Source organism: Buteo buteo, chromosome 12 (genome assembly GCF_964188355.1).
Source record: "Buteo buteo chromosome 12, bButBut1.hap1.1, whole genome shotgun sequence".
Lineage (NCBI taxonomy): Eukaryota > Metazoa > Chordata > Aves > Accipitriformes > Accipitridae > Buteo > Buteo buteo.
The window spans coordinates 34,605,389-34,633,115 of NC_134182.1; the positions used below are offsets into that span (position 1 = coordinate 34,605,389).

Genomic DNA, 27,727 nt, shown 5'->3' on the forward strand with positions numbered 1-27,727 from the left:
GCAAGAAGGGCACGCTCAGGAAAGTTTGCAGAGATGTGAGTTTATGTCTTCCGGAAAAGCTTCAGGTGCTGTGGGCTGTCCTGCCCAGCCTGTGCTGTCCCCAGGTTATCTGGGTGTATGAAAGCTGATGGGGTTACATGTTGTACATTAAACGGCAAATGCTAAATTTATATTTGGTTATAGTTTTCTAGCCTGTTCTGCATCTGCAAGGAGAAACAACCAGGCACTGCAGGGCAAAAGCCTTTGCATTGAGTAAAGCAAGCAGTACAAAAGCAACACAGAGCATTGAAATCCCACAATACATGTTCTTTTGCAGTGCCATTTGAAGGCAAATGAAACATCTCCATCGTTAAATTAAACCTTGTTGAAGCATGCAGTTCCCATCGCCAGGTGCACAGTCCACACGAGCCAGGGCAGCGCACACAGCTCGAGCAGCAAGGCGCCCAGGGTGGGGCTCTGGCATCCTCATACGTAGATGTCACCAAGATGCGTGAGGTGATCTCTTGACAAAATTTTGCAGGTAAAGCAGCACCACATGCTCGCAGTAAAACAATCCATATGGACATAAACAGTGCTTCAGGAAGGCGGGTTCTCTGCACTGGGGTGTTTCCTGCGCTGGCTGCAGGATGAGAGCTGTTGGAGAACACAGGATTTTTTCTCGAGAGACTTTGGAGAAGTGATAAATAACTATGGATAAATAATTTAAAAAGAAAAGAGAAAGCCAAGCACCCCCTGCCTCCTCCAGGACAAGGAGATCTGACTGGCAAAGGTGACAGGAAGTTTACATGCAGCAGAGCTTTATATTCAATTTTTTAGGCTTTGCTTCTGAGGAAAAAAAAATAACGTAAAAAACCACAACCACCCCCAAACTCACCGATGGTTATAGAGTCATCCCAAGTGGCCATGAAATATTTGCGCTAGTGGAACGGAGTTGCCAGGAGGGAAGAGAGCGCCTAAAATTCTGGCTATTCTTCTCCAGTTTGTTTACCACATGCAGATTGCTCTGCTATTGCCTTAAGCAAAAATGGCAAAAGCAACAGCAGTCCAGCACAGAAGTCTCCAGCTAAGCTGCTCACCAGTACAAAAAAAATGAGCAAAAGCTGTGCAAACATGCCTCGTTTCAACTCCAGCAATGGGTTGAGGTTGTGTTAACCTAAAATACTACCAAGTCGCCTATGCACTCACAACTCCAGACCTTGGGATGCCTGAGCATCCCGAGGTTTGGGCTTGGCTGCTTTCTGGTGTTGAACTACGTGCAGCTCTGGAAGGATTTGTGCTAGTTCTAAAGGGCAACTTGTCTTTACACGAGTTTTGCTGTGCTTTTATGGATGCCAGACAAATGGCCGTCCTCCAGATGCGGTTGGCACTAGTTTGTCTGGAGTTGTCTTACAGCATGACCCCAGTTTATCACTGCAGCAAGCACACAGCTTGCACTGTCCTTTCCCTCTCCGTGAACTACAAAGCATCACTTGCTATTGCAAAGCCAGGTCCAGGGCTGACCTGAGGCAGACATCAGAGTGGACAGGTACTATTGCTGCTGTCCAGAGATCATGAAACTCCTGGCAAGACTGGTTTGTTACCTAGTGGCCTTTTTCCCCCTTAGTGTCCATCTACCTCTCCTCTACCCATCGCTTTTAGGAACTTCCCAAGACTCATGTGCAACCCAGCCTTTCGACGCTTCATTGGGAGCATTGCTGTGTTGCTGAATAGAGTTATGGCACTCACTGCTGTCTAGGTAGCCCACTTGCCTAAGTGTAAAAGCAAAAGTAAAGTCTGAACTGGCACCTTCCAAATTAGGGGTGAGGGATTCAGGATATTCCCCGAATATCCCAAAGAAAATCACAAGACCAAAGACTTCTCATGGATGGAAACAGGTGGTTCAGTATGCTGCAGCTTACCTCTGTTAAACAATTTTAAGCCACAGGAACAAAAAAATCCCAAACCACCCCAAAACAAAACCCAGGCTTGATGAAGGAAATATTTACAGGCAATTTACGAGCAAGGAAGGCAGCTTGATTATTTCAACAAGCTGCCTGACCCGCCCTGCTACCCTACCAAAGCTGCTGGAGTTGGTGGTGTTGCATGATGTGTAGCAGTGTGAACAGAAGCATTGCTACTGGGTGTGGGGGGGGGGAAGAAGTGGCAGCAAAGAAATAGAAGTGGACACCATTATGATCCTGGTCTTGTGCCCTGACACTCACAGCTTCTGCGCCACCTCCCATCCCCTTCTCCAGAACTAGATACCAGTACGCCTCCTCCCTTTGACAGCAGGGTAGAGGGATTCAGGTGGGGTTTCTTCCTCCTGTTCTCAGACAAAGTATCAGAGGAGCACTGCCCATGTGCTGATATGCTTGTACAGCACCAAATCCCATCAGTCTTGTTATTAGCTGATCCCGTGGCTGTATAGGCTAAAATATTTTTGTTATCAGGCTTGTCATAAACAGAGGATCATGACTTCACTGAAGATCACAAACCTATGCAAAGAGAAGAGAATTTTATCCTAAATGGAGCTGCAAAGATCTGGAGTAGGTAGGAAAGCAGGGCTACTGATAAAGCAGTCTTCAGAAGAAGTCTTCTTAGGAAAGCAGGGCTACTGATAAAGTAGTCTTCTGAAGAAGTCTTTTTCCTTGTCTAACCCTCATCAGCTTAATGCAGTTGATCCCTTCTCCTGTTTAAAAACAGGATGCATGTTTTAGTCATAGAGTAACACCTATGATATCAAGTTATAGAAATAGCTTCCACAGCTGCCTTGTTCAAGAATTTCACTGTCCCAGGAGAGTATTTCTGCAGGATGAGAGACACAGTGGATGATGCCTTGTCTTAAACTGGGCACTTGGAATATACCACCTTCTTTGTACAACCGCTGCTCAGTGCTGTTGTATAGCAGTGTCCAGGAAACAGAAAGCCCGATGCGTGTTTAAAATTGTTAAAAAGATTACCAGTCTGGAGACAAATTTTACCAGTATTTTGTACTTGAAATACATTGAGCGTGGTGAGCATTGTTGAGTTATTTCAGTCAGTTTGGGCTCCCATCCAGTACTTTTAAAAAAAACCCCACAGCTAACATGCAGCATGACGGGATAGTCTTTGGCGAGGGACATCCAGGCAGTTAATTTAACTGTCACATCGGTGTCTTGTAATGGTACAGTTTTAGAGCCTGGCTCACCGCGAGCAACCAGACACCACTCAGAAGGAAGGCCATTTCAGGACTTTGTTGAAGAACCCGCTGAGCCTGGAAGACTAACAAAGTCAGCAACAGTTGAAATAAGGTTAGCAAAATGGCCTGAAGTTCTTTTTATTTTTCTTGGCAAACCCGAAGGATCTGTTAATGGAAATATCATTTCTGTAAGATGTTTTTACACTTGAAAGTCACTTGTAAGAGACCGCTTCTTCACAAAGGAACCAGAATGGGAAGGAATAGGATGAACTTCACTGTTGGGAAAGTCAAGATGTTTAGACTGAACAGCGTGGCAGCATGCTGCTCAGGAGATGCCAGTGTTAAAAGTGGGAAGGGCAACTTTAACACAGACCTGTGAATGGGTGTAGCAGTTTATTAGAGCAAATACCCTTTCCTTTCATCAGTATTCAGTGACTAAGCATGGATTGTACCTCAGCTTTGTCTATATTTACCTGACACCTTTTGAATGGGTGTTTTGCTGTTCATTGCCTTTATCAATTCAAGAGGTTAGGGAACAGAACAAAATTATCAGGTAACAGATGTCAAAAACAAGGAAATACTTTTCCCCCTCATAAAATCAGAGTGTAAAACTTGCTGCAGCAAACTGTGGAAGCTACAAATATAGAGATGATTAATAAAAGGGATGAGACAAAATTAACGGAAACTAAATCCATCAGCGGCTATTGCAGATACATAGCCTGCAGCTCTGGAGGTCTACTTAAAAAAAAACCCCAACCACCAAAACCCAAAAAACCAAACCCTGCAAAACCAAACAGTAACCAAGAGGATAGGAGTGTGTAAACCATGGAATGATCACCATCTATATGCCCTCTTTCTCCAAGCATCTCCTGTTAGCCCCTGGCTGATACCATGCAGTGCCTGGTGTACTGTGCATTGTCCAGGAGGCGCATGAAGTGAGTAGAGCTTTGCAGGGGAAGGAGTACCCAGTAACATGACTGGGAACCGCGTTACACACAGACTGACAAGCAGCAACAGTCCCTGCTATGACACTTACTAATATTTGAGAGCTTACCTATGCCAACTTACATGCTTTTGTGTTTTTTTATGATATATACTTAGAATAAGGAAGGGGTCTCTGCAAATGCAGACTTATTTCTGAACTACACAGTTAATTGAGATTACGGTCCAAATTTTGCTAGACTTAATGGTACTCCTTCCTCCCACTCATACTTTCCTCCCAGTTCTGCCTTGAAATGCAGCCTGTCAATCAACGGCAGACATTTCTTATAGTCTAGATTATTTCCTGGTTTCCTGCCTTCAAACGTTTACATTCCATGAGCACCAAAAACTGTCCACACAGTACATAAAGTTTATAGGTTTGAAGCGCATTGTTATGATATTGTTTTTGCAACACCTCGGAAATAATTTTTACATCTTTTGGCCTATGTACATATAATAGGATTTGCTTCCTAAGCCTCTTTACTCCTGTCAGTTTTGTATGCAAAATACTTCAGAATAACCCAACTAATAAAAAGCCCAATTCCACTGCAGAAGATGTTAAAGGGAAACTTTGTTCTCTGCCCATCTCGCCTTTATTCCCACCCCCCGCCCTCCAGCTTTCAGTTGCCGTTTGCTCTACTTCAGTACCAAAAGTCCAGCTGTTCAACATCTAAACACTGCTCAGGACATATGGCAACAAACAGAAAATGAGTTCCAGTCAACACTGGTGAGCCATATCCTTTCTAGGTATTCACACAGGCATTCAGCCAAGCACTTCGATACTTTGCTATGATACAAGAGCAGCCATTTCACAATGAAATCTTTGGGCTAGAATCTGCGTAATCGAGCAAAACCACTCAAAACAACCATAGACATTACTGCAGGTTGAAGAATACAGTGCATTTAGTCTGCTAAGCAGTTATCAGCTCAGTAGATATGAAGGAGAAGGTCTCTCTAGAGACCTGCATAGCACAAAGCATCAGCAATACAACCACCTCTTGCACTGTTTTTTTTCAAAATACCTGATCCTGGTCTGGGATTGTTGAGCTGCTTCACACTTCTGATATCCAGCCATCAGAAGATTAGCAGTGCCATTCAATTCCAAGCATACAGAGGGTTTTCTGGTGCTCAGAGAGCTGAGCCACAGCACACACCGTTACTAATCTCAGAAAGGTCAAACACTTTTCTGATAAAAGGTTTTGGTCGTTTACCAACTTCAGTAGACAAAAAAAAACCCCAAACCAATTGCGAGCTGTCATCTAAACTCTTAAGATTGTTTGGATGTTCTCAAGAGAATTCTCTCATGAAAGTCCAGAAGCCCTGAGGGAAGCTGAAGGGAATTATTATTTAATATTGACAGCCTGTCTAGAAGACATTAGGACTGGGCCTCTGCTCGAAAGAGGCATTTTAGAACATGAAACCACCAAGTAAAGGTCATGCAGCACTACAGAATGAGGCCTTCTGGTGCACCATGTCAACCTCAGGGGGTACCCAGATCCTCCGCGTGCATTTCAGCTGATCTACAAAGCTGTGTCAATACCCTACTCCATGACCTGCCAAGTCAGCTCTGTGGAAAGCAAGTAGGGGGACATCAAAACAGCATGCACCAAGGGAGCGAGACCACCAGATCCAGCCTCCCAGTGCCAAGCGGGCTCTGGCTCAAGCAGCGTAGGAGACGCATGCTCCTGCCCTCTCCTACCCCTGCAAGCCAGAGCAAGTTTCCCAGAAAGGGACCAAACCATTTTTTTTTTTTTAAACTAAATGCTTTTAATAGAAAACAAAATACAAAATAACTCTTTCCAGAAAGCAGAAATATTTAATCTCTCCAAATGACAAACTAGAACGTGCTTTTTTCGCAGATCCTTGTTGTAAATGCTGATGATTTATCTCACAAAGCGTTCATGAAACTGATATTGCAACATTTTGAGAAAAATCCAACACTGGCAGAGCTGCCTCTGTGTACGCACAATAATTTAGTAATACTATTTTTTCCCATGTCACTTTGTGTTTGTCTCTCTCCCCCTTCCCCTCTCCCTAGACTGCCAACTTCCATTTACGGAAATATTTCTGTGAGGTGCAGTGGTGGACCGACATGCCCCGTTTCCATGAGGAGTCCAAACTTAGCCACTTCAGTTCTATAGTGCCCTCCCTCCAGACAAGGCAAGTCGTTTATTACCCTTAAAGCCACCGCTCTACCCCCACTGTCCTCCCATCCTCAAAACACAGTGCAAGCAGATTCAGAAAGATTCCTAATAAATGGAACATAAATACAAATATCACAGCTAGTACCAGGAACCAAACCCAAGTGACAATGCAGAGATGGGCCCCAACTGAGGTCAGATTTCCATCCCCTTACTAAAAAAGAAAGATGGTATTTTCTACTTAGCTAGTCCAAAATATTCCAGAAGTGCTACAGGGAGCTGTAATATTTAGGACCACTATCACTGTAGAAAATGCATAATGTTCTTTTAATAGAAGGGTCTTAAAATGCTGGTCCTCTGCAATAACAGGAAAACAAAAGCAAAACAAAACAAAAAACACTGGGCCAGTAGTTCTCCACACACTCAAGCCTCAGTTAACAGTAGGTAAGATGTGCCCATCAATCAATGCAGGATATTTAAGTGCAGGTCAGCAGCTTATCTGGTTGGCAGTTTCACTTGTCTGGACCAGGCTTTTGGTTTCCCCAAGCTACTGGATTTACTCCCCTTTTCCCCATCCCTACAAGTACAAGATTAGAATGTATATGTATTTTCATCACTCCTCCTTTTTTCCTTACTCCGTTCAACAGCACAGGCCTTTTTGTGGGCAAGACATTTTAAAGCATTTGCATCACTCTGAATGAACGTGCCTTTCAAGGGGGCAGAGGAAGAAAAGTGTTTCACAGTCAGTACTCTCAGCTTGCAATGGACTCTGACGTTCAATACACCCACCCGCTTCCCTAAGAAAAAAAAAAATTAAAGTTCCTGATTTTCTTGTGCAATTCCAGTCACTAGAAGAAGATTACAGGCCATAAACTGTACGCTCAGTACATTATTCATTTGTCCGGTATATACACCAACCAGTTCACTGGAAGACCCATCTGCAGGGGCGTTGCAGTAAGTGTTCCGAATGTCCCAGACCCGGACTGAATTGTCCATCGACGCTGAAGCAATTAAACTACTGTCGGGGCTAAAAGTAAGGCTGGTTATGTTGTCCGTGTGGCCCCTCAGTTCTTTGTAAAGAGTTCCTGATGCCAAGTCCCACAGCTTTAGCCGCTGGTCTTCACCTGCTGATGCCAGGTACTTACCGTTGGGAGAAAACGCAAGCGCGAGTACGGGGCCACGGTGCCCGGTGAAAAGACGCACCGAGTTGCCTTGCTGAGTGCTCCACAAGCGCACAGTTTTGTCTGTGGAGCCCGTCGCTAAGTAGTTGGAATTGGGGTGGAACTTCACACAGTCTACATCCGCCAAATGGCCTGCGTATATTCGCAGCGGGTACGTCCGATCAAATGACCAGAGTCTTGCAGTGCGATCGTGGGAACCACTGGCAAAGTACAGGCTGCAGGGGCTAATATCCAAATCCCAGACAGGATAGGCATGTCCTTGGTACAACACAGTGTTTGTAAAACTTCCGAGGTCCCAGTATCTGATGGACATGTCCTCAGAACAAGATAAGAGTCCCGAACTGTCTGAAAGGAACCTCGTGCTATACACAGGTCCACAGTGTCCTCTCAGGATCTTCATTTCTGTGCCTGCGCTGTCATCCTCTTCCTCCTGGTCAGGGAGGAGAAAAAGAAGCAAGAAAGAAAAGCATGTTTATCTGTTCAACAAATACAGGAACCACCATGAGGAAAACAGGGGGGTGTTAATACAGAAGAAGTTATTTTAGACGTGGCACACTTTGTGCAACTCTGAGACACAAACATTGTTAGCACTTTTGCTACACCTAAGTTAACGCTGGAAGAGGTGGCAAGATAAGGCTTTATATAAAGGTTTTATCTTCATTTTGGGTAGCTTCATGCTTACTCCAGAAGGCACCTTAACCTGGAACTGTACGCAAACAGGAGAAAAGCCCCAATATCTTATGACATTCTTCCACTTGCTAAAAACATATGCTTATTCCCTATCCACTCTCTGCTAAACTTTTGGCTAAGATGTTGAAACAGAACTTGGCATCTGCTCTTTTGGTGTGGTCATTATTGGAAGTGAATCTCACAGTAGAGAAAAAGAAACACAGATGTCTTAAAAGGCAGGAGATGGGCAAGACAAAGCATATTTGATAAACTGTCTGCTGGACATTATTTCTTAGCCCCACAAGTGAACAGAAACGCAGTAAGGCCATAATACCTCTTTCTCCATGCAAGCCCCATCAGGATGCTTTCACATCCTCACCCTTCAAGAACAGCAAACGTATGCAGCTTATTTAGGTCAAAGGATCTATTTTGGGGTAGGAGAAGATGAATAACCACAAAAATGATGGCACTGGAAACCCTTTTATCGTGTAATTCTCCAATTCAAGTAGCAGGGCAGATAGTCAACAAGTAAAGGCTTTTACGTTTAAAGACTGTTCAGTGAGCTGTGCTAATGGAATCTCCCAATGGAGGGTAAGAGTCTCTGAAAGTCTATGCCAGTAGCACCTCTTGACACTCAAAGGCTACAGACTGCACAAGTTTCAACAAATCTCACCTCGAGAGAGCGTCCTTGCCTGACAAGCTGGGGTCTCACTGACAGAGTACAAGATAACCACAGCTTGGGGTGCACCAGTGTAGTAGCTCGAGACTGCCCTTCCTCAGGGCTGTCAGGCAGACACTCTTCCTCAATACTGAATCAGTAACACTCATCCACAGACAATCTCAGCACATCAAATTCAACACACACCCTTTTGTTTGTGAGCAGCCCCTTTAACTTTTATCATCGCAAACTGGCCCGTTTCCTGCAGAAGGAACACTTCCTGCCCTGAGAGGAAACCCAGTTCCCCAGGGCTGCTGGACTGCTGAAAACCAGCAGAAGTCAGTGCATCGTGAGCAGCTCTCTTGGCTGACACGACATCTCCCATCCCTCTGACCTCAGGACCCACAGACGGTTTTGCTTCAGACTTAGCAAGAGCCCTGAAAGCCCTTTTCCTCCAGCGGTTTCACATCTCATGTCAGAGGTGAGCAAACTCTGACTTAGCTAGCTCACTGCCTTTCTCTCTCTCAGCTGCGTGTTCAGTAGTAGGCAGCAAGCCGTGTTTAGCAATGCTAATTCTCTTCAGAGTAGTCAGTGCCCATGGGAGTTTTATGATGGGGCTGTGAGCCAACTTCATCTCTACAATGGAGGTGAGGCAGAGAGAAATTGCAGGCTCTAGCAGGAAAAGCCCCATTCTTATTCAAATTGCTTTTTCTACCTCAGATAGAGTATTGCTTGCTGGAATCCACAGCATCTCTAGGCTATGTTACCACATTAAAGGAGAGAAGCTGATACCTGCAGCATTTTATACTACTTAATTATGACCATAAGATTCCTGACAAGTTACCAGTGGAAGCCCATTCAAGTTACCCACGTTGTACTATAGTTTCTGTGAATTCTGCAGGTCCAGATACTTAATTTTATGCCTTCAAATTCAAGCAGGGCTACTTAGGCTGTCTGCAAGCACATGCTCTTTCTCTCTTACAAGCACCTACTCTTTTCTTGTATTACAGTAGCAGCTTATTTGACAATGCCTTCTGCAGCATTCAAAACCACACTCCTGTATGGTCACAGGTAGCAAATCTTATCTTTGACTTCTGTTTGACACCCACTTAGCGTAACAACTGCACACTGCTGTTATAGCTCACCAAAAACAGTATACCTATAATGCTTTCGAGTCACTAAATTTTTCCATTTCTCTCCATCCAAGTTAGTCTGCTGACCGCATTAACAAAGCGGCTGGAAGTACAGCCACTGTATTACTGCCTCGCAGAACCAAGCTTCATTTCTTTGGCAGATCAAGCACACTCTTCCTTGCATCCCTCAGCTACTACCACGCAGGTGAGCATTTGCAGCAGCTACAGAAACACTGCAACCTGTGTTATAAACCAGCAGGAAGGCAGTGAATCCCTCTTCACAATATTTTTTCAGGATTCCCATTTCACACGCTGAGTATGTTTCCTGGATATAACATATCCCTGGGCACTACCCAGACATCCATTAGCTCCTTCTTAAGTGGTTGCTGCTGCAGGTTAACATAAACCGATTTGTATTTCCTTGGGATGGACAAGAAATTAAGTTATATATGCCTATTTTAATCAATAACCTACACACACACACTAAAAGCTACCTTTTATTATTTGAGCTATCCATTTTGAAAAGAACTATGAAAACAGATTTTAAGTAATAGGATAGAACTGGAAAACCTACCAACAGTACTAAAATGGGCTGAAAAAAAAAATTTCCGCTTCAACAGTGAACAGGAAATCTTCCTGAGCAAATACAAGACTCCCCAAAATTATATTACTAAGAAACTGAAAAGAACAAAAACGTTGGCATGTTTTGTTACACAGGACACCTTCCACATGATACACCTGTGGACAGACTGTCCAACTCCTCGGCTATTACTTAAATCTGTAATGGATTTTGCATGACAGTCATTTGGACGCCAAAAAAATTACTGATGATGAATTTAACCATGTGAGCAGCAAATGTTATCTAGCTGACAAAAATTATCTTGATCTTCTACCCAGCATAAGCCTCAAAGGAATGAGTGAGCTTCAAAAAGCAACAATAACCTCAAAAACCCAAAACATCCCCCCTGCTTTTTTCCCCCCCCTTCTAACCAGTAACAGGTTTCCCTGGGTGTTGTCATCTCTCATCCTGAAGTGCTCTTAAGATGTCAAAAGGAAGGATCTCTTACCTGCCTACAGTAGGGATGTCCTAGCAGGAAAAGATGAGGGAGCAAATACCACAGCTCTCTTTGCAGGACATTTCTTCCTGCTCCTTCCAAAATTCCCTCCCACCTGCCATCCACCAAAGTGTCAGCATCATGCCTGCTGATTACCACTTGAAGGACTACTGCCACTTAAAAACAGAACCTTAGAAGCAAAGCTGAAAGACTGAAGTCTTAAGTCTTCACAGAATTTCAAGGCTGCCACTCTTGCAGCTTGGAACAGAAAGCGTTTTATGATTTATGTAGTATCAGTGATGAGCATGGCAAAATTGCAGAGACAAACAATACATCCATTTGCACAGCTGCAAAAATGCATTTTTATACTGGACCTTAAGTAAGAGAGACTATAAAGTGGCATTTGTGAGATGCTACTATGAAGAAAACAGAATTACTTTATCCCAAATTAGTAAGGCTCTCCTATTTCCAAGAAGCAAGACAACACTGGTAAAGTGCACTGGGGCATCACACTGATGAAAATTCACTAAAACTACAACTAGTTGATGATTTTGACCTTAGTGGCACAAAGGTTTTACATGAACTAGCAAAAAATGTCGTTCTCTAATGCTTTTGACAAGTCTCAACCTCATTTTTTATATACATATATACAAAAAGAGTTAAACCCAATACCATAGTTTTAGTGCCACCTTGAACAAGATCCACTGAAACTAGCACAGTTTTAGACTTCTGTATCTTCATACACAGAAGGACCCACTTGCTTGCAGCAAATCAGAAACCAAGCTGAAGATTAATTATTTCAGGCACTACTATTTAAATACTGTATCCAAAGCTAATTACGCAATACAGAAATCAACCAAACCAAACAAAATTTAGAAACCTTACAAAACCCAGCCAAGTTTAACATCCTCACATCCTCTATTCTATAGAACTCACTGAAGTAATGTCAAAGCACATTCAGAATTTTTGTTCATCAGATTTATCGCTGTGAATTGTTGCTGATCAGACTGCAGTGACAGTCTGAAGCACAGCCCCCGTTCACCCTGAGCTGCATTACTGATGACTGCAGCCTGGTCAGGGTGGTCTTGTCTTGTTTGTCTTAGTATCTGTGGCTTCCACCCCTGTGGCACCCAAGCAGGTGCTGGTCTGTTCCCACCTGCAACCCCATGGGAGCCTGTGTATTTTCACTTAGGGCTCCCAGACACTGGAATTTATTTCCTTTGTAGTCAATAGGCTTTCATTTGCATTTGGGACCCATAACCAGCAGTGCACTCAGGCTGGTATCCTCCCTTAACTTTGAACTCCTGATCAGGTCACTGTTTGTTTTGTCAGTGATGGAAGTTATTCAGGGCAATGATGACTTTGATCTGTGCTGGTCTTTGACCAGTTTTTGGTTTTAGACCTGTGCACAAATACTGCAGGATACACAAAATATTAAACGGCCAACAAGGGCCATTTGTACTCAAGCTTCCATTGCTGTTTCATAATACACTTATAACATGCAAGTATGTGCCTACGTGCAAAAAAAAAAGCCAAAACACACTCCTGATAACCTGGCAGTATCTCACTTTTCTATAGTCTGGAGCCAAAGGAGGTGACCTGCTGATTTACCAGAGAAATTCTCCTCTGTTGTAGGTTATTGACATTTGGTTTCCATGACAGGCAACACAGTCACATGCCCTATGAACTCTTGCAGCTTATAATGAAAACAAGTCAGTCCATAGCTCCATCTTGGGCTAGTCTGGCCCACTTACCTGCTCACTCTGCAGAAAGGGTTAGCCTGGGAAGCAGTGAGCATGCCACTGTGCTATCTCACCTGGATGCCTGCCTCTAGCTCTCAAGCTGACTAACAAAGCAATCCCTAACCATAGATCTCTGCATACAGCAAGCTCTCTGCGCTCGTCCAAAATAAACAGAACCCTGCCACTAGATATTTTTTATAAGAAAAAGCAGTGGAAAAAAGGATGTTTTTCCTGCTAAACACTCAACACAAGAACAAATGAGGCTTCCCCCCCCTCCCCCCCTTCAAGAGAGGAGTGATTAAACAAAGGAAGAGTCACAAATTCTGATCTCTAACCAGATATAAGATGCTACGTGGGCAGCTGTGGTGAGAGAGAAGGAAGGGCGTGACTAGAAGGCAAAAGAGAGTAAACTAGAAGATGCTATGTAGCCTGGCATGTGAAGGCACACACATCCCTGTTCTTGTCTCCAGCACTCCAGAGTGGGAAGCCGCTGAAGTTTCTACACTGCAGATTCCTTAACAGAGACATTTTGCATAATTTTTCCATGCTAACTCTTCACCTCTGGTTAAGGCGATTCCTGAAATACAGTTTTGCACTTGGGCATCCCTCCTTCTTCCTGAGACCTCAGACCAGCCTCCTTTAGCGCTCTCCTTACTTTGTCTTTATTTTCCCTCTTCCTGCATCTCTCCCCTTCTCTCCACCCTCCGACTGCTTGTTCTGAGCCACTTTCCTTCTAGTTTTCATTCATCACAGTGTGTTTTTACTGCCTGCATCTCCTCATTCCATCTTCCCATCCATAAGCAGACTCCACGCTCCTCAGGGAAGGGAGCCTTCTCTAGTCACCCGTCCTTACTGGGCTGCCTGTGTAGTGCTGTCTGTTCAAGCACAGCTGGAGGAGGGAGATCAGCACCTAGGACTAACAAACTATGACCCGAGCACAAACTCATTGCAGCATTTACAGCCACTGCAGGAAAGAACAAGGATCAGAGTAGGCTATAAAATTTGTGCATCAAGGCAGACAGGTTGTGGAACAGCCTTACAGTCCCCTAAGACGTTACTAGATACTCCACAACGCATGCCCAAAATACCTTGGCAGAAAGGGTAGGGGGGGGGGGGAAATGGGTATCCAGACCTCCTCATCCAGGATGTCACAAGCCAGACGGATGTGGGACACATCAACGAGGTGGGGCTCAGATTTTAACTTCCTGGAACGCAGGCTCCACAGCTTCACACACGAATTATCAAACCCAGCAGCGAGCAGCTTGCTATTTGGTGAAATCTCTGCAGTGTTCAGCAACTGCTCCGTGTTATAGAAGGCATAGAAACAGATGGTTGTTAAGGAAGGGGGCCCGTCCTTGACACGTTTAATGCTGTCCTGCAGTAAATCCAGTGCCGCCTCGTTCTGCAGAATGGAAGCCGGCACATCGCTGGGTTCCAGGCCGTTGCTCTCGCTGCGTGAGGAGCTTCCACCGGCGTAGAGCTGGTAGTCAGTCCTCTTGGCGGGCTGCACATCCAGGTGAATGTGCAAGGTCAGGACTTTGCACAGGGCGTTGTTGTTGTCACTTTGGAGGTAGCGAAGAAGGTAGTTGTAGCTGTCCTCTTGAAGGCGGATGACGTACTTGTTGTCCAGAAAAGCCCGGAGCTTCAAGTTGGACAGGATATCTTGAATAGTCATGGTAGTCTGCAACTGCTCAATGATATCCTTCTGGCTGGCATTCTGCAAGAACATGCCATGGAAGCGGCTGTAAAAACTGTCCACTGTGCTTTTTAGGCCATTCTGGACCATGTTCAGATGGAGGTAGACAAAAAGGGGATACAGAAGAGGCATCACTTCATGGCTGTGCTGAGAATCTGAATCTATATGAAAAACAGCAACAAACTTTGAATGATTTCTCAATCCACCTTCTACTGGGAATAAAACAGAGCAAGGACAATTACTGCAAAAAGCCTTGACAGTGGCATCAGAGAGCAAGCAAGAGGAGACTTTTGTTGGCGCACCTAAGTGAACCTCTTCTGTCACCTAAAGGGGATACACAATACCTATTAGAGATCTGAACAGAGCTTTTCAAGTCAGTGAACAGTCAGAACAAAATGCAGAGATTTCAAAACTCTTTTTAGGTGTGGGTCAGCTTTAAAATACCACCTCATAAAATACATGACAGCTGAATTTTTACCATGTTTATTTAAGGAGAAAAACTATGCCCTCTGCTTATTGTAATAAATGGACTTCAAACTTTACTTATTATATTTAAAATAGTATTTAACATGTTTAAGTCAAAATTATTTACCTAGCTTGTGTGGGCCTGAACTTTGGTGGCTTTTTTTTCCTCTCAGCTTCAATAAAACTTGCATGTGATGCTTTGGATGAAACTGATTTGTCTTCAGGGGAAAGGAAGCTGCAGCTTCCAAATGTACTGCAATATGCTGTGCTCTGGTGTTATTTCTGTGCCTGCTCATGTGCATGCTTTCTCTCTCTCCCCCGCTCTCTCTGCCAAGGCAAATCCCAGCAGTAATTCCTAGTACACAGTGTAACGAACTCCTGATTAGGCTGTGCTGTACCTTGCAGAGACTAATCTGTGCCACAGCTCCACCCCTCCTTCACCAGCTTCTTGGGGTTGTTTCCCTCCCACGTTCAGCCAGTTGCAGGGAGCTGGAAGGAGCAGAGCCCTGCCACAGAACACCATGGCAACATACAGGGCCACAACAACGAGCTACCGGAGGACCAAATGGTCCAAATTACTGGAACAAAATAGGCATTGCTGATCCTCAAACATCATTGCTTCTTTTCAGCTTGTTCTTTCCTCCTGCCACTCACCAATCCATATTCTTTTTTTCCCCTTCCCATTAGGTTATTTCTCCTCTCCTGTTGAGCACCCTTCAGACTTTCTCTGGTCCATACTGTGCCTCTTCCATTTCTACATGAGTAACTAGAATGTGTGTGGTGTGCAGTGTATGCGTACGTATTTGGATACTTAGGCATCATTCTCCCTTCTGTCCCACTGAAGCTGGGCCAAAGCCAGTGAAACCAGTGGTCTGTATGTAGTAAAAGCTCTAAGCAGCCAGCAGCTGCTCTTTTCTCTGCAGGTGCTCTAGTCCAGAAATGCAACAAGGGGAAGGACCTCACTCTGCAGTGGGGGAAAAAGGGAAGACATAGGAAGTTGTCAGAAACAGGAACAAAGAAAACGTTCCCCAGGAACATACGAAGAAGAGAGGTTACAGAAGCTGGGTCTGTCTAGCCTGGAGAAGAATAAGGGGATATCCAATTGCTGCCTTCAGTATCCAGTGGGACATTATGGAGGAAAAGGAGCTAGCCTCTTCCCTGAGGTGCTCAAAGGACAACAGGCAAGCTGCTGCAAGGGAAATTCGCACCAAATCACTCAGCCCTGCAGCCGGGGCCCAGAGGTGCCAAGCAATCACCACACTTTTTGATTTTCAAAACCTGGCTGGACAAGGCCCTGAGCAACCTGATTGAACTCCGATCTTGCCCTGCTTTGAGCAGCTGGTTGAACTAGAGACCTCTAGAGCAATTCCTAAATTATTCAGTGGTCCTAGTCCCCTGCCCAGACCTCAGCACCCCTGGAGGCAGGCATCACAGAAATGGGAATTGTTCTGCTGTGCCTTGTGGCTGGCTGGCAAGTTACTCCCTTGCAGAAACAGAAGCAGTTCATGTGTGTAAAAAATCGAAACTGAGCAAGGGGGGGGGGGGGGAAGAAAAAAGAAAACAGTTGACATGAACACCAAAGCGATACCTAGCACTTCCCCAAGCAATATTTAAGCCACTGAACAGAGCAATGGTACTTCTCAAAAATCTATCAAACAATAAGGATTTACCTCCAATACTGAAGTGCAATGGTGTTGAACTGCTCTAGACGGCAAGTCTAAGACTTCACTGTTTTCTGCCTCTGCTTGCCTCCCTCCCTTTTCTTTCAACAACTATCAGGAATATTAATCCCAGTGTTATGCACACTGGGATCAAATCCCTACACTGGACAAATGTAGATGTGCCCAAAGATGGGAGGAGTGGCAACTTCGCTTTCCCTGGTACTGTTCTCTAAAAATCCTATCTGCTTTCTTCTTCCTACATTTGGGACTCATAGAATAAGGACATTCCCAGGAATACCTTTTTTTTTTTAATTATTAAAAAGTCATTAAAAAAAAAGAAAAAACATTATAGTCTTCTGCATCACACTACAGAATGAGAATTTTTTAACTTTGTCATATACCTCCAGTCTCAAAGCCAGTACAGAAAAATTTAAGGGAACAAATTCTCCCCTAAAAGGCCAGACTATCATAAAAATAAGCCAATTATGAATAAAATTAAAAACCCTAAACTAGGAGACAGCAGAGAACTATACTAATTTCTAAGTTACCTGCCTTTCACATAAAACACTAATCTTCCTTCTTGTCCTATATATGTATGCTGTTGTCTAGAAGATATACAAAGGCCAAATGCTTGAACAAGAAAAGCCAAACAGTCAGGTATCTACAAAAACCAAAGGTACTCAGCACTTGGACAACAACAAAAAAAAAAGAAAGAAAAATTAAGTATTTCTAATTGTAGTAACAGAAATCTCAAAACTAGAAATCAAAAGATTATTAGAGACATGATTTTAAATTTTATTATGTTGCCTTTTACTCATTGAAATGACAAAAAAAAAATCAGCTACTTTCTTCTTCCTTGCTTCCTGATATTTACCTGTAAGAAAATTGCGTAATCGTCCAAATTGTACTTCATATTGCTGTGGCTCCGCCAGGCAGGGAGCTGCAGACACAACGTTGGCGCAACCAGATTCAGATTGGACTGTGAAATAAAATAAGTAAAAATTAAAAAGGGATATAAGGAGTTTTGCATGTGTCTGGAAACAAAGCTTCTCATAAAATCCAAGGTAATGCAGCCATCAAGATGACGTTTCATCTTTCAAACCATCCAGGGATGACATAGTCCGAAGCATCTAAACATGGCAGTAACAACCTAGACAGATCATGAATGAGAAAGTATACTGAAAGCTTAAAAAAAACCCCACCCTAAAAATCTCAGCAACTCACCTGCTCCTCCCAGAATACATTTTTAATTTCAGAAACAACCTTATTTTCCCAAGAGATTCAGAGTAACACCGTCACAAGTCCCTTAACAGTTTTATGAGATACTCAGTGGTTTTACTACTTTGCACTCAGAAAAGATGCAGAAAGCAACCCACAACTTTCTCCAAAACAAAGTTTCTTTTTCAGGGGGACCCACCAACTATCCTGGACAGATGGCCTGCAGTGACACTACCTCAGTCTCAAATTCCTTGTCCCAGTCATTACCATTTACAACAAATGATAATCATTAGCATTTACTAGTCTCCTGGAGGTGGTGGTGAAAACACAATGCATCTCTAAGCAAGCACTTTTTAAATCAAAACATCTCCTCCCTGAGGATTTTAGGTTAAAGGGCAGCTGGTATCTGACCAAAAACCCAGTTGTATTGGTCTCCTGAGGTGGTGAACTGGTATCAACTCTGGTAAAAGTGGTTCTGAACTATTTAGAAAGGGAATTGGCTTTTCTTTCTCTGGCACCAAACCTTTGCTCTTCAGTTAACCTCTCAGAATCCAACAGGGGACTCTGCAAGTTTACAGACACCCACCAACATACCCTAAGCATATACAAGTACCAGTGATTAGAAACACAAGTTACAAAATTATAACTAATATGTTTATCTGTCTGCTCTTCTAAGAGCAGCACTAAAAGGCAAGGAGTTTCACTGTTTTCCTTTCCTAATTTTTTTTCAATTCATAACCATTTTCCCCTCCACAAAACCTGTTTTCACTACTCTCACTTTCAACTCCTTCAACTTCTTTCAGTCTCCCCTGCCCCCCACCGCCTTCCATCCTTTCTCTTTGCCTTCCTACTCCCGATTCATCGCTTTTTGTTCCAACATTTGGCTCACACACAGAGGCACAACTCTGACAGCCCTGGAAATCTATAAACAACATCATCGAATGTTCACATGCTAAAGAGAGATAGGCCAGCCTCCAGCTCATCTAAATGCTTCTAATTAGAAAGAGATCAGCACATGGTGTACAGGCAGCCTGTCGCTATTCTCGCTCTCTCTCCTTGGTAAGACACAGGTCTATCTGCCTGGAGCTTACAGAAATACAGAAGGTATGTTTACCAACTCTCCAGGGCAAGCTGAATTCAGCTTTGGAAACCGAGAGCTGGGCTGTGCTTATTATCCCCGCATGGGAAAAAACAGATTCCAGCACCAATGCCATATCTTCTCTCAAATCAATTTAGAAATAAACAAATACAACCTCTTGAAACGTACAGATACACTGCACTTCCTACAGCCTGGCTGCTCGATAAACTCAAAGCTGGCTCATATACTGGTATTACTTAACAACTGAAGTAAAAACTCTGCTATTCAGACTTAAAATTTAATATAATCAATATTCAGCATGGGAAAGTAAACTGCATGCACATACCTGTAGTAACTGAACAACGCTTAGTGACAGTTTTCAATGTCACCCATACTCCTTTATTGTAAAAGCAAAGAAAAACAGAAGTAGGACAGCCTGTCTTTTACGCTGTCACAGGGTTACATACAAGGGTCAATTCTTCACAGAGTTCTCGTGGCCTCATTTCAGCAGGAATGGGAATGACTTTCCACCTTGCTCATACCATGCAAGCACAACTTACTATCCTTGGCTTTATGAAGTGCTCCCTCCGTGCCACCTATTCAACTTTCTCTGCATAGCAACTTAATTCCAAAATTAAGACGTACGTCATGCTTCAGAAAGAGGATCATCATCTTTGGCTACCTATCCCAGAACAGTCTGGCTGGGCAATCATTATGCCCTGCTCTTTCAGTCATGATGCTAGAGCTTGTCCCCATCAAATGTTAAACAAACCCTACATACTAGACAGTTATACCAAGTTCAAATTCTAATTCTTTTCCTTCCCAAAACTTCACACCAACCAGAACTGCAAAAAGGATCAAGAGCTCAACTGATTCCAAAACAAGAGTAAAATTTTCAGGCATATTTTTCTCCTGGTGGAAATAAAACAGTGGCCATATCCTTTTCATACATTAATAAATATACCATAGTTTCTTTTCCACCTTCTCCAGTGGTGATAAGAACATCTATTGGAAACATCTGCTCCTTGACGTCACTTCCAGTAATTGCAGCCAGCTATGCAACCTGATAGCAAATTCAAAGGAACTCGCTCCTAATTCAGGGATATGGACAGTACCCTCCTGGTCTTGTGTGTTGGCTACGAGCAGCTTTCCTTCCAGCTAACAAATGCAGGGCTACTGTAAGTGCTGTTTAACAGTAACTGATTCCTCTTTTACGTGAGTGTATGATTTACATATGATTTTACATTATTTCAGATAGTCCTATGTGTCAATAGTATACTATGGACAATATTAGAGCAACCTGTTCCTTAGTCACTCATTCTGTCTTCAAATATTCTTCTAGTTTTCTACAGAAATACAGGGTAGTCACGAGGAAGCTCTGTGCTGTATTGTACTGCAGATGTGATCAGGTATAGCAAGTATATGAAGCAATGGAGAAAGGCTGAACTGAAAAGACTATGGATGAAGACAAAAAGAAATGCTGAGGTAAAACTGAGACACAAAACTACTTAAAACCAAAACCAGAGGACACTTTTCACTGTGAAAGAAGAAATCACAGAATTGAAGACAGAAGTAAGCAACTCTTCCATTTATACAGGCTGGTTAATTTAGAAGTCAAACAAAATAGAAGAGCTGAACAGAAAAAGCAAGGTGAATTTTGTTAAGGAATGAGCAAAAACATCTTCAACAAAAAATATTTGATTGCTTTCCTCAAAATAAAAGCAATTAAGGCTTTAGAATCTGGTCAGTTTTGCAAACTGAATAAAAACTAAGATGACTGCAGCAGAAAGTATTTTCAGCCTCTGTTGTCAGAGTAAGTTCAAGCTGGGTTTTTCCTTTTTGACAGTCATTCATGGAACTGCAGCATACTCACTGACAGCTTACTACAAGCATGTTTGACAAGAAGTAGTAAGCAGCTGAATACATAAGAGCAGACCATTTTCAGTTCTAATGAAAATTTATGACTAAGTTCTCAATCACTAGCCACAAAACCCTCGCACTGGCAAGAGCATACAGACTAATAAAAAATTTAGTAATAACATTTGGTGGAAGATTAGTAAAAGACAAGACCCAATCACACACTTATTCACACACTTTACTGAAACATTTTTTTCTGCACAATGCCATATGTGAATGCAAGGGCTTGCAATCCAATTCATCTCTCTTACTTCAGATACTCTTGTGTCCTCCTGGTATGGACTGATTCCAAGTTCTAATCCCATTTCAACACTGGCCTTTCTACCCACCTCTCCCATAAGATCTCCCATCAAAAACAATTTAGTATTTTACTTTGGTTTAATACCTTCCCCATCTCCCCCAGTATTATTTCAGGGAGTTGCAACAAACTTCCGATAGTTACTCTGAAAACAGCAAGGAAACGAAAAGTACTAAGATGCAAGTCACTTCTAATAATGAAATATTACCCAATTTCCTTCAGGGCCCTGAAAGAGTTAGCCTGGACAGTTACCCACAAGTAACTCATCTTTGGATTGTAACTACGGCAAAATACTCTAGAGGTGGGAAGAGCTATTTTGGCATCCAATTGTATCGACCTAGGAGCAGAGGAGTTATACAGTAACTAATGTTCTGTCAAATCAAGTTGTATCAGGAGTAAATAAGGTATCCACCATTCTTAGCCTGGGATACTGTCACAATCTAAGCAGTTTCTTTAACAGAAAACATTTCCTCCTTTCATTTTCACCCAAAGGTGATCCCAGGATTTTCTATTACTTTTACAAGTAAATTGAATCTTTATAACCTCCACATGGCTCGCATCCTTTCAATATTTGTACATGCTCAAGCAGCAGCGTAGTTTGTTGTAACAAAAATAATAATTACAATGAAGACTGTCACATACAGGATTTGAAAAGCAGGTATTGTAACAGGATTCAGAAGCCTTTAAGGAAGAGGTGAAAGGACATGCAGGCAAATAACTGTCTCATCCGCTGAAGGGTTTGTTTCCCCCCTCCGCCCAAGTGACAGAGCGGAGGTTTCACAACTAGAAAGCTGACTAGGCCAGTGAAAGAAACAGCCTGTATCACTTCTATTTCACACGATACAGCTCTCCTGGAGTACAAAGGTACAACAGATTTTCCTGCTTCTTAATTCCTCATCTAGGTTCTTCTCACCTCCGTCCCAAAGCATCACTACTCACCAGACTTCATGCTCTTTGGGATACAACATCTACATTTTCCACTGCCCTGACCTGATTATTTCAGTCTGCTGTTGCACTGACCATGAATCTCACCTTGTTACAATTTCATCCACATTTTCATTCTTCAAAAGTTCCTAACTCCAACTTCACACTGGAAAATTTATTTATTTCAAAAGGAGAGTTGTCTGTACGTGCTGACAAATTCACGTAGTTACCAACATACATACTTACACTTGTCACAGCTCTGCCAAGAAGCATGCATGGAAAATAGGATAGGATTACCTGTGAGATTAGCTGCCATCTCTTCAGCAGTCTGACACAGCCTCAGCCCTTGTTTTAGGGGACCTTCCGAGTCCACATACTGACGGCGCTTGAGGTAGCAGGACACTGCCATCTGAATCTGTTCTGTGCGTACGCGTTTCATGACCTCAAAAGAAAGGAAAGAGATGATGAGGCTCTTACTGTGTAGGTATACGCCAAGATCAATGTACACCATAGCTGTATTAAAACTGATGGAAGACAAATGGCTCAGTATTTTCATTGCTGAAGTCAAACAACTTCATTACTGAAATACGAAAGCAACAGAGAGCATTTGCCTCTCGGTACTAAGGCATAACTAGACACGTTGAATCAGATCCCTGAAGATATTTCACTACCTAATCCTACTAATTTCACCAAGGAATCAAAAATACTTTTCCGGAATCTGGGCTAAAACTGCAGTGGTGAGCTGAAGCATTTGTTTTTGTTAAAAATAACTCATAAAAAGGGAACATTTCTCCTCCTTGCTTTTACAATAGCAGTTGGGTATTCTTCAGTCATTTTCTGATTCCTCTGCTTGACCAACCAATAAAACAATTCCAGAAGAGTCAAGGGAATGAGAAAATAATATACAAAGAAGGAAATTTCAGAATCATAATGCTTTAAAAAGTACACCTATTTGGGGAGTCCAAGAAGCAATAGTTTATCACCTAAACTTAAAAGTTTAGAGCCAGACTTCTGGCACTTCAGTCAGGTAAGTCTCCAGGAAAAAAAAAAACAACAACCAAAAAACAACAGGGAAATTAAAACAAAAGCAGAGTCTTCTGCCTTCTTCACCTGCCCTCATCTATCTAGACCTCCCTCTTACAAAAGTAAAAAAAAAAAAAAAGAATGCTTTGAGGTTTCCTTTATATAAATTTTGAAATCCATCCTCACAAACACCACTTGGTAGTATCTCAAAACCAAAAAGAGCCCAACGCTAGCTTTTAGACTCTGGCTTGTAATAAAAGAATCTCAGTAAGACGAATGCAATAGCTCTCTTGCTATTTGATTAGTCCCTGACTGCCACCAATCCTTCGCAATACCCATCGATTTTACACAGAAGTTTAGATAACCTAAAAGGCTTTAAATAAAGCAGAACTAAGCGACAGTTTTATTCTAGCAGATTAACAGGTAAAGCCTGCCTCAAGATAGTTCTACACCTTACAGCCCCACTATCAACGACCTGTGTAAGTTTTACAAATGCACATCCTTTCCAGTTTGAGCAGCTAAATGTAATGAAACACAGCTTCTCAGAGAGACAGACAAGGATGCCCTTCCCCCCCTTGTAAGAACCGTATTTCTAACAAACTGACAGCTTTAAAAACATGATCATAAATGAGCCTTTTCTAATAGCCATGCACACTTCAGTGCTTATCCCAGTTGTTAGAACAATAAGCCCTCTGTGAAGTTCCAAGCGGACGGGGATGCAAGGTTTCAGCAAAAGTTACTTTAAACAGATATGTGGAATTGCAAACCCATATGCTTCGGCGAAAACCTTAAAATGACTTCCATTTGTTCTCCCAGGTGAAGTAACTGTTGAGGGTGGGGAAGGGGCATCAACAGGTGTGGAGTTTTCACAGCATTTCCAGACAGACCTATTAAAATCGTGAGTTTCAACCACAACTTTCCCACTCCAAAAGCAAACTTCCTTTTCATCTTCCTTGCAATTAAAGAAATCATATCTGAAATGTGCACGGTCTCAAATAGAACACTTATTCTGCTTCACAAAAGTGTAGGAAAGACAATTCTAATGAAGACCATGAAGAAGGGTGGACACAGAGATGGACCAGCATCTTGGCACCCTCCCAAAAACACACCCTTAACCAAGCTTTGCAATGTATTACATTTACCATGCTGCGTTTCAGCTAGCAGCATGGACTCACGTACAAGTGACTTGCCCAGGTCCACACTAACGCCTCTGCATCCAGTCTGCCATACAGCTTCGGTTTGGGTAGAAACTTAATTATATTTGAGATGCTCTCATAGATGCTTATTTCAGGTCTAGAAACCACTTTGGAGATTTTGCATCTAGACTGTTGTATTTAGCTTATAATCCAAAAGAAACTCACTCCCAAAACGGCATGCAACAGATTCAACTAAATGTTTCTGAAGCGGTTTAGCCAGTCAGAACTGCGCAAATCAGCCTCAGGTCTGTGGTTCAATTGCAAAGAGAGAGCATCCAGAAAGATCCTTGCCCATACTTTTTTGCTTCAGTTACAGGATCAATCTGCACTAGGTTAGATTTGGTGAGAAAACCCTTATTCTTTACGGCAGAGCATGCATGTACAGATAATTCCTCATAAACTCATAATGGATCGGAGAAACTGAAAACTGGTGTGTGAAAGACGCAGAACTCCAGAGGACCCTTTGAAATAACACTGACAAACAAGAGGAGTACCAAGATCAGCCTTTTCAAGTTGCTAAACAAGCACATGACCAATAGAGAAAATGGTAAATTTTAAATGATAGGCAAAAAAGGCAGTAGGTTATCCAGTAATCTCAAATTCTAACATCAGGATCAGACATTTTAGCAGCAATAGAGAAGGACCTGGGAAAGGAGCAGTCGCTGGCAGCTGATCCAAATTCCAGCTTTTTCAGAGCTCTAGGGCAATAGGGAAGCCCCAGTTTCTTCAGCCAAGATTAGCAAGGTGGCATTTGCAGCTGCTTTATGCAATCTGTACAGTTTCTTGCTCCCTTTGCATACTCTTCCCAGCAGCCACAGTAGTGGTTGTTACTAGCGGTATCTCAAGGAGATCTTTTTCCCTACTCCCAGGTGACAGAACAGGAACTACCTTACAGGAAATGCGTCTTCATGAAGAAACACCCATGGGCATCAGACACACTATCACCCCTACTTTCATTTCAGATCTTTGTTTCTTTGTTCACTTTGCCTTTATACTTCACCCTCAGCATTACAAAGAGCAATGTCACAGGAGCAGGCAAAGCGCTCATGAAAAGTGCAAGAGCAAAACCAACGTTCCTACAAATATTCTTCATCAAGCCCTCAAAATTAGACTACATCATAAAATAAACATAAGGATGGCCTGCCAAAATACCTTTAGCTGGGTTCAAGCTGAGCCAGCGCACAACAGGTCAATGATGCAGAATTTAAAGGCAAAAAAGGACAAGCCTGCCAGTTTAACCTCCAATCATTTTTAAGACTCTAGCTCCCATTGCTAAACATAATCTCCAAAATATGAAACAAACTGAAGGCATATAGCAATCCCCGTCCATGCCTGCAGAAAGCTTGAAACAATCGTTTGGAAGTCCCAGCTGCCTCGTTCTTCTCAAACAGCCAGAGAGAACAATAAATACTAATGCCATTAACTATTTTTACTGATAAGCAAAACACATAAGGAAAGAGAGAAGAAAGATCACATCAGGAGTCTGCACAGCTACTATGCAGCCTCTTCCGAAGTGTCACAAATTGGAGCACAAAAAAATAATAAAAAAAAGAATATTAGGTTAATTTTCTTTAGGAACCAAAACTACTGAAGAAACCCAGAGGAGTTGCTGCTCATACAAAACGCATCACAAGTTCCCCTTTCATAGAAAAGTTGGAAATTAGCTGTGTACTAAGCACTGGACCCAGGACATTAATTTCCTGCCTATGCTACATCTCACGTACAGGTTTAGACAGATTCCACAGCCTTGAAATTTTACCAGTACAGACGTAAGGAAAACAGCTTGAAAACTAGCATTGGAAATGCTGCTTCTAAATTACTCTGCATTCCCATCCTGATGCTGGGACAGCAGCCTCTTCCTTCCAACAGACTGAGGGAAGACCTGCGAGCGTCAGAGAAGAACCAAGGACAATCAATCCTTAAAAAAACCCCAAAAAGTAGTCAAACATCCCACAAAAGCACATTTTGAATATTCTCTACTGAGAACTGTGTCTCAGGCCTCAGTTGTGGACAGAGAAGTATCATCTTTTATCCCTTATCGCTACAACTGAAATTTGGAGCCTACCAACAATACTAAATCACCCAATTTTCAATTTTGTGACATTCACTTAACTTAAGATTTACAATATTTCAGAGTAAACAAGGATAAACCGACACGAAGATAACTGTGAACCTAGAGCCAAGGGACTTCACACACGCAGTGGCTGGAATTCAGAAAGACAGGCAAGTAAACACGACAAGTCGACAGGGAGATGCAGCGTGGTGGTGGTGGTGGAAAATCGGAAAAAAAGTGCCGCAGATCGCAGGAACTACGGAGAAGGCTTTTGCCTGGGCAGTGGCGTTCACGGGAAGAGGCAGAGGGGAAACAGCTGTGATTTTAGAAGAGCCTGCATCCATTTGCGGTGGACCTACATTTGGCTCACCGTCCGCAGATTTAAGTTTTGCCAATTCCACAATGGTTTGGTTCTTTTTCCTGCCCCCTCCCCCCAAAAAAACCACAAAGCCAAACAGCATGCTTCGCCCCTTCGATCTCCTCTGCACTACCTGGGCAGGACACGCTTTCCTCCTGCCCACGCCACGCCACCTTACGCCTTCAGCCTCCACCGCCGATGCCTTCCTCCTTCTCGGAGCAGAGGTGCCGGACCAAGCGCCACTCGCCTTTTAGGCCCCAGGGACAGTAAACCCGGGCTAACGCCAAGAGTCCTACCGAGCCCCGAGCCCGTCCCAAACGCGTCCCGGGCTGCTGCCGCCCGGGCAGCGCTGGCCAGTGGGAAAACCGAAGGCGCTGGCTGAAGGGACGCGAAAGTGAAAGTCTTCCCCTATCAGGATTAAAAATAAAAATAAAAAAAAGAAAAAGGGAAGAGAAACGCTGCGATAAGGAGCAGCTAATTAAACCCACGCGCTTTTCAAGGGGGGAAAAAAAAATAATACGAATGAAGACAACCCACCCCGCGACCCACGGGCGCAGGGCAAGCGCCCGGCCCTGTCCTCACCCGGGGCTCACCCCGTGCCCGAGGCCCGCCCCGGGGCCCGCCGGCCTCCCGGGAGCCGCCCGCCGGGCCGCGCCGCGCCGGGCCGGGCCGGGCCTGCGGGCCTCCGCCACGAGGCGGCCCGGCGGGACAACCGGGGCCCGCCCCGCCCTCCCTCACGCCGGCCCGGTGCGGGCCTCGGCCCCGCGGCCCCCTACCCCCCCGCCGCCGCTCCCCGTTACTCACTGAGCATCGCAGAGCGGCGGCGGTGGCGGCGGGAGGCGGGGGCCGGCGGGGCCGGGGCGGGGGAGCCGGGGGCGCTGTCACTGCGCCCAGCGGCACCAGGCGCTGCCGGCGGGCTCGCCGCCGCTGCCGCCTCCCCTGGGTGCCGGTGGTGGTGGTGGTGGTGGTGGTGGCGTAGCCGGTGCTGCCCGGGGGCCGGCGGCGGCTGGCGGCGGCCGCTCCATGGCCGGCTGACACACGCCGCAGCGGGCGGGCGGGCGGAGGGGGGGGTACGGGGAAGGGAGGGGGGGGGGGGAGGAAGCGGGGCTGGGGCCGCCCCGTG

The 27,727-nt window shown here is 43.9% G+C and overlaps 1 protein-coding gene across 1 annotated transcript; it reads right to left on the minus strand.

Moving 5' to 3' along the window:
• TAF5L (TATA-box binding protein associated factor 5 like) lies at window positions 1–27,662 on the minus strand. The gene is given in 6 exon segments (XM_075043304.1): window positions 1–7,890; window positions 13,806–13,834; window positions 13,837–14,574; window positions 17,414–17,518; window positions 22,272–22,416; window positions 27,409–27,662. Coding segments are annotated over 5 exon segments (1,812 nt in total). The 5' UTR covers window positions 22,414–22,416; window positions 27,409–27,662; the 3' UTR covers window positions 1–7,092.
• Between the last annotated feature and the right edge of the window lie 65 nt (window positions 27,663–27,727).